Source organism: Platalea leucorodia, assembly GCF_965183815.1.
Source record: "Platalea leucorodia genome assembly, chromosome: 20".
NCBI lineage: Eukaryota > Metazoa > Chordata > Aves > Pelecaniformes > Threskiornithidae > Platalea > Platalea leucorodia.
This window is the reverse complement of record NC_138842.1, coordinates 7,816,541-7,828,617: the sequence shown is the minus strand read 5'-3', so window position 1 is coordinate 7,828,617 and position 12,077 is coordinate 7,816,541. Positions and strand designations below refer to the sequence as shown.

Genomic DNA, 12,077 nt, shown 5'->3' with positions numbered 1-12,077 from the left:
GGCCCCGGTCAGTAAAATACCTGCAGGCACACGTGAAACTTCAGGGTTTTCTCTCACCCTAAGACGAGAGCCCTTCTATCAGGATGGTCCCATCGGTCCTACCTCCAGCCTGGCTGGTGGCCCGGAGACCTTTGTTTTTTACGAGCGTGGGAAGCGTGACCAAGCCATTCTGCCTCCGGCTCAGCTGGCGCGCGGTGGGAGCGCTGAAGGAAGGCGTGACCGCCCGCGCCGGGGCCTCGCCGGAGGGGCAGGGTGCCGTACTGGGGGGTTCGGCCCTTGAGAGGGCTCGCCGCTTGCAAGGGAACCGCTGTTCACGGCTGCGTGGTGCAGGGTACGGTAGAACTCGGAGGGACGGAGCAGGGGGGTGAAGCGCACGCACCGATGCGTATCCTGCTTGTCCTGCGGGCCCTGTTCTTGCAGCTTTGGAGGGTCTTGTCCCTGCTATCTGGTTTCTCCTCCGCTTTGCGCCCAAGCAGCCTCCAAGGCACAAATCCTCGTTGTCAGTCCGTATCTGCTCTGTTGGCTGCAAAGCCAGGTTTCTGCCTCTGTATCCCGCTTAGCAGACGCTGATCAGAGTCGGCTCGGGGCGCGACGCGCAGTGGGCAGCGAGCCTCCGGCCGGGGAGGCAGCGTCTCCCTTGCCTTCCCAGTCATCCCTTTTTTCCCCTCTCTTCTGCCAGTTGATTTGAGAACGGATTTGCGGCCTGCCCCCCAGCTGGACAAGATCAAGTACTTGACAGACTCTCTGCAGCGTATCAGTAGCGAACTGCAGGGGGTCCTGGGCGTCTTGGGCTCTCTGAACGATCGCCGGTCTCCGCTCTTCACCTCGACGCCCTGCGACGGCGTCCCTCTTTCTACCTATGCCTCCTTGGCAGGACTCCAGGCAGGGAGCTCCCTGGTGCCCCCCGCCGCGGCGTCCCTGGTGGACCGGTGGGCCTGGAGCGCTGGGCTGAGCTCCGGCCCCTCCTTCGCAGCCGGAGAGTCAGTGGACAGCATCCTAGCAGAGAAATGGCACAAGTATTTCCCAGGTAAGGCTCCTGTCGGTCCATCTGCTTGCTTGCCTGCGACTTTTGATCTACAGCGCTGCAGGTTCTAACCGGCTCACCCGTCCGATGCTGGCGCTGCCGATGGGAAGGGTGCTAATGAGATAAGGAACGAGAGCCTCGTTCCGGGAACTGCAGCATACGGCTGATCTCGTCGTCCTGCTTCTGGGGCAGTTCAGCCTCTCATAGGCACCCAAGAAAGCCGTCGTTACTGGCGAAGGGAGCAGAAGGAGACGGCCCTGCTTCACTGGAAGCCTCCTGTGATTTGCAGACAGGGTTCACCCTCTCGGCTTTCTTAACGCCACCGTGTCCTCGGCCGGTGGCTCAGCTTGTAAGGGCGGTCTGTCCCTAGCACAGGAAAGCAAATGCGCCCAGATGTAAAGACTAGCGATTTCTCTGGGGGCCTGTGTTTAATGTCTGTTTTCCAGGTGGGTTCCCGGCACTCGGTGGCAGTTCCAAGCCTCTGGACAACAAGCTGGGATACGTACCTGCAGAGTAAGGGTCCTGTTCCTTCCCTTGTCGTTCCATTGTCCTGCTTTTATTTCCCTGGAATGATTTGTGGGTCGCATTTCATAGAACGAGTGGATAGCAAAATCAGAAGCTACGTATTAAGCAGACAAGTTAGAAGCTAGCAGTTATTACTGCCACGCGCTTGGCGTCGCGGCTGTGCTGATAGCCCTCGTTCCAGGACCAGGGTCCGAGGGTGTCGGCGCTGGGCCTCGCCGGCTCTGCCGTGACGGGCGATGCCGTGCGGGTGGCAGCCTGATAGCGGGGGGCTGCTGCAGCATGGGGGCTGGGCAGAGGACTTTGAGCCAAGAGGAGGTTGCTCTTTGTTAACTGTGGCTCTTTCTGTAGCAGCCCCTCATTTTCTTTGCCATTTCGGGGCTAGTTTCTGCCTAGACCTCTCTTTCCCACTTGCGCCGTCTCTTTCTCTCGTGCAACAGCGAGCAAATACGGCTGTTCCAGCACTCCCAGTTCCAGAGCCGTGAGTCAGACAAGACGAGTATTCAAGGAATGATTGAGACCAACAAGAAATGGCTAGAGGACTTCAAGAGGGATTCCAAAGTGTATCCTTTGCCTGCGTCTGGTCTTTTGTTGCACTCCACCTTCCTGCAGCGGGTAGGAGACGGCAGCAGGAGGTGAGCGAATCGGGCCCCTAAAGCATCGAACAGCAGTTTCGAAGCCTTAGCCTCTATTTTGGCGCCCGGTTCTGCAGAGGAATACGACGTTTAGCTGTTCTTTGCGCGGGGTTTGACAGAGAAAGTCTCTTCCCTTTCCCCAGCTGGGCTGCGCCGCTCTGCGGTGCCGCGGCTCTGCTGTGGTACGCAGCCGTCGGAGCTGGTGATGTGAGGATTAAAAACAAATTAACCAGAGTGCAGAACGGAGGAGGCAGCAGGGTCCTAGTCTGGGAGGCCTGCTTTTGGTGCCATCGCTACAGCCCCAGCCCCGCGGGCGGCTCCGGTAGGGGCAGTCCCCGCTGAGCAGCCCGGGACGAGGCGAGGGGGCCGGAGACGCGTGGGCCCGGCACGTGGGGAGGCCGCGTGGCCCGGCGGGGAGGGCTGGGGCTCCTCGGCGGAGCGCGCTCTCCAGCTCGGTTGGAGGCATGGCGTTGGATCGAATGAGGGAGACCTCGGCGCTGTTAGCGGGGCCGTTCCCAGGTTTGTGGTGTAACAGCGTTATGCTGGGGCTGTCAGCATCTCCTCCGCGGCGTACGCCGATATTAGCAGCAAATCCCTCGGGCCTCCGATAGCACACGCTGTCCTGAGCACGGCGCTCCTTTGAATGTCCTAATCCCCCTTTAATTCCATTTGGCTCGGATGCGGCGGGCTAAAGGCAGCACGTGTGCGGGAGGCTGGCTCCTGCCCCTCGGTACCTGTCCTGTCTGCTGGCTGTGCTCGTGCCTGCTAATCCCTCCCGTAAGCCGGGCTTTTCCTTCACCCAGCTGTCAGACCTCTCTTCCCAGGCGCACCGAAGCCCCCGGCCGGCAGCCCCAGCCTGCTTCAGCTAGGACTGGATGAAAACAGGCAAATTAAAGTGTACCACTACTAAAAGGGGGGGCTTGGTGCCGGAGAGGCGGTGGCTGGGGCCCGTGCGGGCTCCCTCACGAGACGTTGGGTTTCAGTGATGCCCAGCCGCCTCCGCGGTGTCTTTGTGCCGTGCCCTTGAAATAAAGGCTCTGTACAAGAGAGCGGAGGAAGGAGGGAGCGAACTTCCCAGGTGGATTCCTCCAATCCTGTAATCTGTCCAAATATACTTTATAGACTGTTTAATCCAGTGGCGAAATATCAGGGCTTCGATAAATCAACAGTTCTCTCATTAGTATTCTAGCGGTCGTGAGCCAGAGCTGTGAATCACGGGGGACTCTGAGTAACCAGTCAAGGGGGAGGGCGTTGATCCAGCCGCGGCTCTGCCAGAGGAAACGCGTCGGGAAACGAGCCCCCGCCGGTGCCCAGCCAATGCCGAATTGCCGGTGGGCCAGGTCGCTCCCCTGGAGCAGGGGAGGACGAGCAGCGCTGTAGCGTCGGGGGGCAGAATCGGGGAACGGCGGGTCCTGACTCTCGGGAAACATTCCTCTCTTTTTGGGGTGGAAGCAACTGGGACGAAACCAGGAGCGGCTTTTCAGGGCAGACCTGGGAAAGCGCTCCCTGCTCCCGCTTTCCGCCGCGCCGGCCAGACCTGCGCAGCGCAGCGCAGCTGCGGGAGCTCTTCTGCGCGCCAAGCGTGCCGCTGGCAACGCGGGGCTGGGATGGCAAGAGAGCGAGGAGAGCGTGGGGCGGCGTCCGCCGGCGCAGGCGCCGGTAAGGCACGCAGCCTGGCGTGAGCGTGGAGACAAAGCCCCCCTGCCTCCGTCCGTGCCCTGGGCGAGGGATCCGGAGCTCGGGGTGGGATGCGCGGAGCTGGGGGGGGCAGGTGGTGCTGCTCTAACCCGTGGGGAGAAGCTGGGCGAGGTTTGCGTACTGCTGAGCGGGAAATGTGCTGTTTGGTTGTCTTTGTCAGTATTGCCTCCAAGCTGACTTTAAATATTTTATGCTTTAAAAAAAATGCTGAACCACTTGCCATTTTGTCTGATGAAGAAGTCTGCACTTCAAGGGATCCCATCTGTGAGAAATCCTCTTCGAAGGCGTGCTCTCCAGAGCTGGCTGCTGCAGGGAGGGTGGTAAGCTGCTGCTCTGCACCCTTCCGTGCCGTTCCTGTTCCTCGCCGGGGCTGATGGTGCGCAGCCGAGCAAGGCAGGCCCCCTCCTGCTCCGCGTAGTGTACCGGCACGGCACCGCAGCAGCTCACGCTGCGAGCATGGCAGGGGAATGCTTGCATGCAAATAGAACTATATTTTTGACGAGCACCGTTTTAAAACTCTTGCGAATGCCCGTATGTATTTTTTGCTGGTTTGCCTTAGAATTTTTTTGAATTACTTGGCCAGCCTTTGTCCTCGGAGAGCTCCATCCTCTGGTCAGGGGCACGTTCTCCCACCTTCCGCTTGCAACGAAGCGCAGCGTAGTCCTCCTGCAGGCGCTGCTGGTAGAGAACGTCTCCCTGGCGTGCTTGCCGAGGAAATCCCAGCCAGCTCTTCCCGGCTCTGGCTGAACCGGAGACCTCAGATGCCCCCAGGGAAGGGCAGCTGCCCGGAGGAGCCCTCTGGAGGGAGGGATGGATCAAAACGCAGGTTTCTCGGCCGCTGTTGGGTTGCACCGAGCCCTGTCTGTAGGGATTTTGCTTCTAGTTCCCTGGCTGTTGGCGGGAGACACGGCAGTCCTTCCAGTTAGGTGTCTGAGAAGGGACCCCGCGGTTCTGGCTGGCTGTAGCACGGGGAGGCTGTCAGCCCGGTGGATGCCGTGCCCCGCGCCGCACCGCGGAGTCCGGTCTGTGTGTTCGGAGAGGCGTCTGTTAGGGGTGCGGAGAAACGCCTGTTGTCTTAGCAATAGCTCGGTCTGAAACGTGCTCCTTTTTCCTGTTAAAACCTGCGATAGCAGCCGTATCTGGTTTTGTACGCAAATTAAATCAACGTGAGCCTGTTTTGTACGATGCTGACGTTGGTAGCTCTGGGTTTTTTTTTTCTTGCTGAGATGTTGTTGTAGCTCTGGATACCCAGCTTGTACTTCGCTTTCACATCTTCCCCTCGCTTGTCGCCGGGCTGTTTCAGGTTTTGTCTTGTCAAGGTCATTTCTGGCAATTTCCACGACCGCTTCAGCTCACCGTGGCTTTATTACCATTATTCTATTAAGTATCTGGCCAGGGTAGCAAATGCAGGGGCAGATAGAAAGCTAAAAAAGAAAACGACAAAAGCGATTCTCCGTGGGGCCTTCAGCCAGCAGGACGGCTTTTCCTGGGCCCCCATCCTGCCCTTTTCATAGAACTGTCATCCGGGCTCGTTACAACGCTCGTCTCGCTCTGGAGCCTTACGTCAAGGTTGGAGGACGGCGGTGTGCAGGAGGAGCCCAAGGCCGGCTCGGCTGGGCGCCCAGGGAGGGGCGAAGACGCTCGGGTCTCTGCCGGCGCGGGTGGGGGGCTCTCCCTGGGAAAGGGGGAGAAGGGGTTGTGCCGGCGGGGAGCAGGGCTGCTTCGCTCCAGAGCGGCTCTCCGGCAGCCTGGGATGTGTTACAAGAGGTTAACTCTGCAGGTGGGCTGTTGCTACCGCTTTCGCCATCCGCCATTCGCAGCGGCCGTGACTCTCCCCCGAGCGGCGCGTCAGGCGCCGCGGCAGCGTGCTTGCTGGCGTCCTGCCGGCGGGATCGCTGATCGCCGCTCTCGCCGGGAATCAGGCGGGATCGGCGATGCGCTCGTTCCTTTCCCCTTCCCACCGCCTTCCGGCAGCCCTGGGACACCCGTAGCAGCCCTCCCAGGCCGCGGCTGTTTGCTCCTCTGGCATTTTTCCCTCTCATGAAAGACTCGGCTCGTCCTGGGGCTCCGAGCGCTGCAGCGAAGGCTGCTGCTGCCCAAAGGGGGCATTTGCCGCACGTGTCCTGGCTGGGGACCCTCCAGGGCTGAGGCTGCAGACGTGTAACGCGGCCGCTGGCAGCAATGGTGGGGAGAGGGGAGGTTCGACACCTGCCCTCGTTTCTCCAGCTCCGATTCTTCTGCGCAGCGCGTTGCTCGCTGGCAGACCTAGGTTCAGAGGGATGGTGATCGTAATGCGATTTGAGCCACTGGTACAAGAGAAGACGAAGCCGGACGCGGCCGGAGGATGCGCGAGGCACGCGGAGGTGTGCGGGGCTGGGATGCTGCTGCGCAGGGTTGTGCCCCGCCTGGGGAGAGAGGGCTGGGAAGGGAGGAGCGCGCCTGCCGCTCTGCGGGCTGGGGAGAGGGAAGTGGCCGGAGCCGGAGGCTGGTGAGGCTCGGGAAGAACACGATGTGGATCAGCTGGTCGTGCAGAAACGGAGGCTGGTACTTCGAGGCACATCCTTGAAAACAAAACACGAGCCCCCCCCCCCAAACCTCGAGTCACCCTCGTTCTTGCTGTGCACGATCTGCACTTGCGTGTCTTTGCCCGCTGGAGAGCTGCCACCGGAGCTGCTGGAGGAGGTCTCTGACGGCCACGCGTGCTGTCCGGGTGGGCGCTTTGGGGACGGGTCCCCTGCCCCCCCCCCAGGCAGCCACTGGGCGAGGAGCCCGGGGCAGCTCTGAGAAACCCCAGCGCCCCGCTGAACCGTAGGTGCTTTGGGTACAGCACAGCCTCTGCTTTGCTGTGATCCTGCTGAGCAGCCCTCCGGAGCAGGGGAGGTCTGCCCGGGCTCGTGGCTCCGAGGCGTGGGGTCTGTGCGCACTGCCCTGCGTCTGCAGGCAGAGAAGAGGATTTGCTTTTCCTGGAATGCCAATACCGCATACGCTGGAGAAACTCGGCGATTAGAAGAGCAAAAGGACAGTGTGCGATTACTCTGCCAAGACGAATGCGAAGCCGTAAGCTCATTAAGCGGCTTGGAGCCTGCCTGCCGGAGAAGGGGCGTCTCAGTCCCTGGCTCGTCGGAGACGGCTGTGCGTCGCTCCCAGAGCCCCGACTTCCCGGGACGGAGGGAGCCCTCGGAGCCCCCAGCCATGCTGGCGACCCTGATGACAGCCCTGTTTTTCGTGGTGAGAGCGTTTGGACAGGTGAGTCTGGGCTGGCCTGGCAGCGGGTGGGATTTAATGCTTTCCGCTTCGTTTCTAGAAGCGCGGGGGTTTTCTTGTTAGAGAAGGTGGTGAGCGGTGGGGAACGTGGGCTCGGCCGTTCTCGTGGGCTGGGCTGCGCCCGCGCGTCCTCAGCCCGCTGCCCGTGGCGTTGGCTTGGGAGCGCATTTGCGTTTTCGGCGCCGTAGCATTAGCAGGTTTATCAGCAGCTTGCAGAGGGCCGTTCCCTGTTGCGCCCATGCCCTCCTGCCTCTCCTGCGGTCTCTCCACCAGCTCCTGCCCTCTGCAATTCCCTGTCCCCAGAGCCGCCCGTGGTGGGCACGGCCTCGCGTGCCCCTCTGGGCAGGAGGTCTGGGCCGCCCGTACGTCACGCAGAGCCACGGGGGCTCAGCCTTACCCACGAGCTCTGCAGCCCCACGCCCTCGCGATGAGAATCGCTCGTTGGCGTGGTGCCGGGGAGGCGCGCTGAGCATCGCCGCAGCTGGCAAGGCCACCGCGGGTTGCGGTCGCTGCTGATGCATATGGAGGAGCAGCTCTTTCTGTTGCTCCGCCGCTTCTCTCCCGTCCTCTGACACAAATCCTTTCCGTGCCCAGCTCGGGACCAGCCTGTTCCATGAAGAGCCCCTGCCGTACCTCGTGTACCAGCCCCTGCCCTGGCAGATCCAGTGTGTGACGCAGAGCCGCCGCACCAGCCGGGACAGCGAGGTGAGGGCTGGTTTCTTCGCGGGCGGTCAGCCGCGGCGACTGGCGGGGGGAGAGGGCCGCGCCTGGTGCAGAAGGAGCAGCATGCGTCTGTTAACAAGACAGAAAATCGGGTGATGTCAGGAGGCAGGATAAGCTGGAAAACGTAGGAAATGTATTTGTAGACAAGTTCAAGCTTATTTTTAGGAATGAAAATAGCCCCTAGAGACCCGGCGTCCCAGGCGCTGCAGTGTCACGGTAGGGGCTGGAGCTGAGGACATAACCCCGGCGAGCCTGGTTCCGCGCCGATTTGAAGCGCAGCTCCAGCGAGGCTAGCCCGTGCCAGGGTACGTCCTCAGATGCCACCAGCACATCTCGGAACTGATTTTTGATACAGAGCTCTTCTCTGCTTCTCCCGGGAGGACTTCTCACAAGTGCAAATTAATTAATCGGTGCTCTGTAGTGCTCTTTAAGGGAACAACAGTAAGTATTTTCAAGTTTCCCAAAGGGAATGGATAGCGGAAAGCTTGGTGAAGCTAGCCCTGTCCCTTCAGAGCTTCGCAGCTGGCCTGAAAGGGACTGTTCTCGCCGCCTCTGCCTGAGATATAACTAACGCGGCTGTATTTTTGTTCTCTACCTCTCTAGAAAGGCAGGAGCTCTCGGCACAACAGCATCTACTCGATTTCTGGAGAGAAAGGTGAGTGTGGAGCAGGCAGGGAGACAGCCCTGCCCAAGTAGTGGGGGAAAAACTCGTGGTTGCGATGGTGGGACACAACGGAAGAGCAGGCGTTGTGGTACCCGGACCCTTCCTGGCCTCTTTCTTCCAAAAAAAAGCTGTCTCTGTGACATTAAGAGGTATTTTGGAAGCCGGCTCTGTGGGAGGGAGGCCCTCTCAGATGGCTTTCTCCCCAGCCCAGCCTACGGCTTGCTGGCTGCACCGGACGTTCAGTCGGTTCTCCCCCCTGCGGAGGGTGCCCTTCTTGCCACCCCCGGGAGGGCCCGGAGGATGGACGGGATGGCGAGACGTTCGTTAAAGCCTGTAGTATCGGCAAGCGAAGGCCCCAGCGTCGCACGTTGCGTGCGGGTGTGCAAATCCCTGCCTCCCTCTGCCCGGGAAACCTGCCCCCTTGTCTCTAAGGCTGTGCCCCCCCTGCTGAAGCCAAGCGCTCAGCAAAGAGGATTTGAGCACTTCTATTCCCAGCGCAGCTCGGGCGGCAATCGGCTAACGGCAGGTAGAGCGATGCTCTGGCGGCGCGGGGCTGGGACGGGTGCTGCCGGCCGCCTGCCGCCGCAGGGCGCTGAGCTGTGACGTTCCTCCTCAGTGGACAGGCAGCTCTGGCCAGCCTGGTCACTGGTTTTGGGGGTTTCGCTGCCCCGTGGGTAGGTGAAGGTCCCCAGGGCTGCCTGGGCTGACGGCGGCGCTTGTGTTGGTGAAGAATTTCTTCCTCGTATCTAATCTAAATGTACCCTTTTTCAGTTTAAAGCCGTTACCCCCTGTCCTGTCATCGCACGCCCTTGGAAAAAGCCCCTCTCCAGCCTTCTCGCCGGTCCCCTTCAGGCACTGGGAGGCTGCTACAAGGTCCCCCCGCAGCCTTCTCTCCTCCAGGCTGAGCCACCCCAACTCTCAGCCTGTCCTCACAGCAGAGGTGCTCCAGCCCCCTGATCGTCTCCGTGGTCCCCTCTGGACTCGCTCCAACAGGTCCCTGTCCTTCTTTAGGCTGGTTGCCCCAGAGCTGGAGGCAGGGCTCCAGCTGGGGTCTCCCCAGAGCGGAGCAGCGGGGCAGAATCCCCTCCCTCGCCCCGCCGGCTGCGCCGCTTTGGATGCGGCCCGGGGTACGGTGGCTTTCTGGGCCGCGAGCGCACGTTGCTGGGTCACGTTGAGCTTGTCCTCAGGGCTGCTCCGTTCTCCGCCCAGCCTGTATTTGTGCTTGGCATCGCCCCGGCCCATCTGCAGGACCTTGCGCTTGGCCTTGACCTTCACGCGGTTCGCCCGGGCCCGCCTCAAGTTCGGCAGTACATGCCCCGGTGGCTGCCCAGCCTCGGGCGTTCGGTTTTTGCAGCGGGCAGGATTTATGGCTGGCGATGCATCTTGTTAAGCAGGGCAGGAGGGAGCCGATTCCCAGCGTGGCCTCTTTTTATGTGTCTTTTTACTTTGCGGTTTCTTTTAGGATGTGAATAAAACCGGGTTCAGGTGACAGTGGTGAGTTTATACAGCAGCATCTGGCACCAGGATTCCTGATCGCTGCTCGGGGGGTGCTTAGCAGTGACACGCTCGCTTAACGGAGCACCGCTGAGTGGCTTTGATTCAGCTCCCGTCGAATTTCACAATACTTCCCTCATGCCACATTAAGCGTGGGGTGGGGAGGGCTCCCATTTGTCAGCGTGAGAGCTTTATTGCTCTGCAGTGCCGGGCTTTTTTTCTAATCTTATTTGTGTGTGTGAAAGTAAGTGAGTATCATACTTGGTGATTAAATGTGGGGAAGCCGAGGTCTTTGGGGAGGAAAGCTGAGTAAACAGAGGGCTTAGCGCTGCCAGGGAGGCTGGGCTTTTCTGTGCCTCCCGCTCCGTCTCCCTCTGCCGCGGAGATGCGCCCCGTGGAGTCGTGGTCCCGTGCTGCGGACTCTCCAGCCTCTCTCGCCCCGTAACGGAGGGGAGCCCTCCCATCTGCGGGCGGGCGCGGGGAGCCTGGGGCGCGCGGAGGCCAGTCGGACCCCGCGGGGGGCGAGCCGGAGCCCTGCCCTGCTCAGTGCAGCCGGCTCGGGGCCAGCGGCCGCGCCTGCGCTCACGGTGGTGCTTGCTTGTCATCCCAGGCAACGTGACCCCGGATGCCAGCAGCGAGGGCAAGTCATTCGGCGATCCTTCCGAGAAGGCGGCCGTCACCATCCAGACTCACTTCAGGAGATACCAGCAGCAGAAGCAGGAGAAGAAGTAGATGCGTCAGCCACCCGTGCCCTGCGCCGTCCCTCCTCGTCTGTTCCGTACCCCAGCGAGATTCGTGGCCGTGGTGACTGCGAACCCGCTCCCCGATACGTAGCTTCTGGTGCGTGTGCAGCTGTAGATGCTCTGCTGGTGGTGGTGGTCGCTGCTCGGAGCGAGATCTCTTTCCTGGTCAGTCCTTCCCCAGGCAGCGTTGCCTCGTGGGCCAGGGTACAACTGGCGAGGGGCTGTTTGATGGGACCTCGGCGCCCAGGGAGTGACCCAGCACTGGCAAGCCCGTCCGTGGCGGCAGCGCCCACAGCTGCGTGGTGGCCGCCCGTCGGGCCACAGCGAGGTTAACGCCCAGCAGCTGGGGGCCCTGCACAGCCGATAGCGATTGTGGCTGGCTGGTCGCTGCCCAGCTGGGGCTGGCTTGGCCCAGCGATAGCCCTCCCCTCCGTCTCCACCTCCATTTTGCCTCTGGAGCTGGGGTGGAACAACTGCCTTCGTCCCCTGCTCCAGGCGGCCGGCTCGTGGAGCTTCTGGGCACGATGTCCGGGAGCAGGCAGCGAAGGGAGCAGGAGCTGAGCCGCGTGCTGACCGTGAGCCGAGCTTACTTTTCTTGGGGAGAGCTGCTTGGGGTGCCCTGGTTTCAGAGCGGGGATGGGGTGGGACTCCGGCCGCCTGTGCCGAGGCTGAACCCGCTCTCTGCGGAGGCGGGCTCCTTCCCGAGTCAGCCCTCTGCTAGCTCTGGCGTTCGGGTTAGCGCCCGCTGGCACCCAGCCACCCCGCCCCGGTCTCTTGGTCCAGCAAAGCGGAACAGAGACCTGCTCCCGCTCTGGCAGGGCCGGGACCCCAGGTTATCTTGGGTTTTAGCACCTCTTCTCGAGTGCTGGCTGTCAGGGGGTGCAGAGATGTTGAAAAAGAGGCAATACGAAAGCACCGAGCTCTGGGCCAGCAGAGGAACAGGAGCTTTGCTGTGGGCAGGGAGGGTGGGAGAAGCCGGTGAGGAGGTGCCGTGCGCTGCGGCACGGCGGGCGCTCTGCGGCGGAGCGGGGCTCGGAGGCGGTGCTGGCTGCGGACGGTGCTGCTCTGACCGCCTGAGGGTGGTCTCCACTGCCTCTGTGCTGGGTCTGGTGCTGGATTTTCTGTGCAGAGCTGCTGAGCCGGGCCCGTAGAGCCCCGACTGCTCGCAGGCTGCCCTTTCTGTCCTCTCCAGCCCTTCTTACGCGGGCTCCGGTCCCCAGCTGCCCCCGCTTACCTTCAGCTTGTGAGTGCTGCTCTTTGGTGTCTGGCTGCTGCTCGTGCTCAGCTGCTGCTGTGGTTGGCATCCAGCG

The 12,077-nt window shown here is 61.6% G+C and overlaps 1 protein-coding gene across 8 annotated transcripts in view; it reads left to right on the top strand.

Moving 5' to 3' along the window:
- The window catches only part of CEP164 (centrosomal protein 164), a 47,341-nt gene extending 35,679 nt beyond the window's left edge, over positions 1 to 11,662 (top strand). For all 8 annotated transcript variants that reach the window (XM_082330842.1, XM_082330841.1, XM_082330839.1 and 5 more), the window contains 6 exons: positions 680 to 1,027; positions 1,471 to 1,537; positions 1,987 to 2,109; positions 2,992 to 7,848; positions 8,470 to 8,521; positions 10,635 to 11,662. In XM_082330842.1, the coding sequence (XP_082186968.1) occupies positions 680 to 1,027; positions 1,471 to 1,537; positions 1,987 to 2,109; positions 2,992 to 3,091 (638 nt within the window). In that variant the 3' untranslated portion in view covers positions 3,092 to 7,848; positions 8,470 to 8,521; positions 10,635 to 11,662. The remainder of the gene's footprint in view (positions 1 to 679; positions 1,028 to 1,470; positions 1,538 to 1,986; positions 2,110 to 2,991; positions 7,849 to 8,469; positions 8,522 to 10,634) is intronic.
- The last annotated feature ends 415 nt before the right edge of the window (positions 11,663 to 12,077 follow it).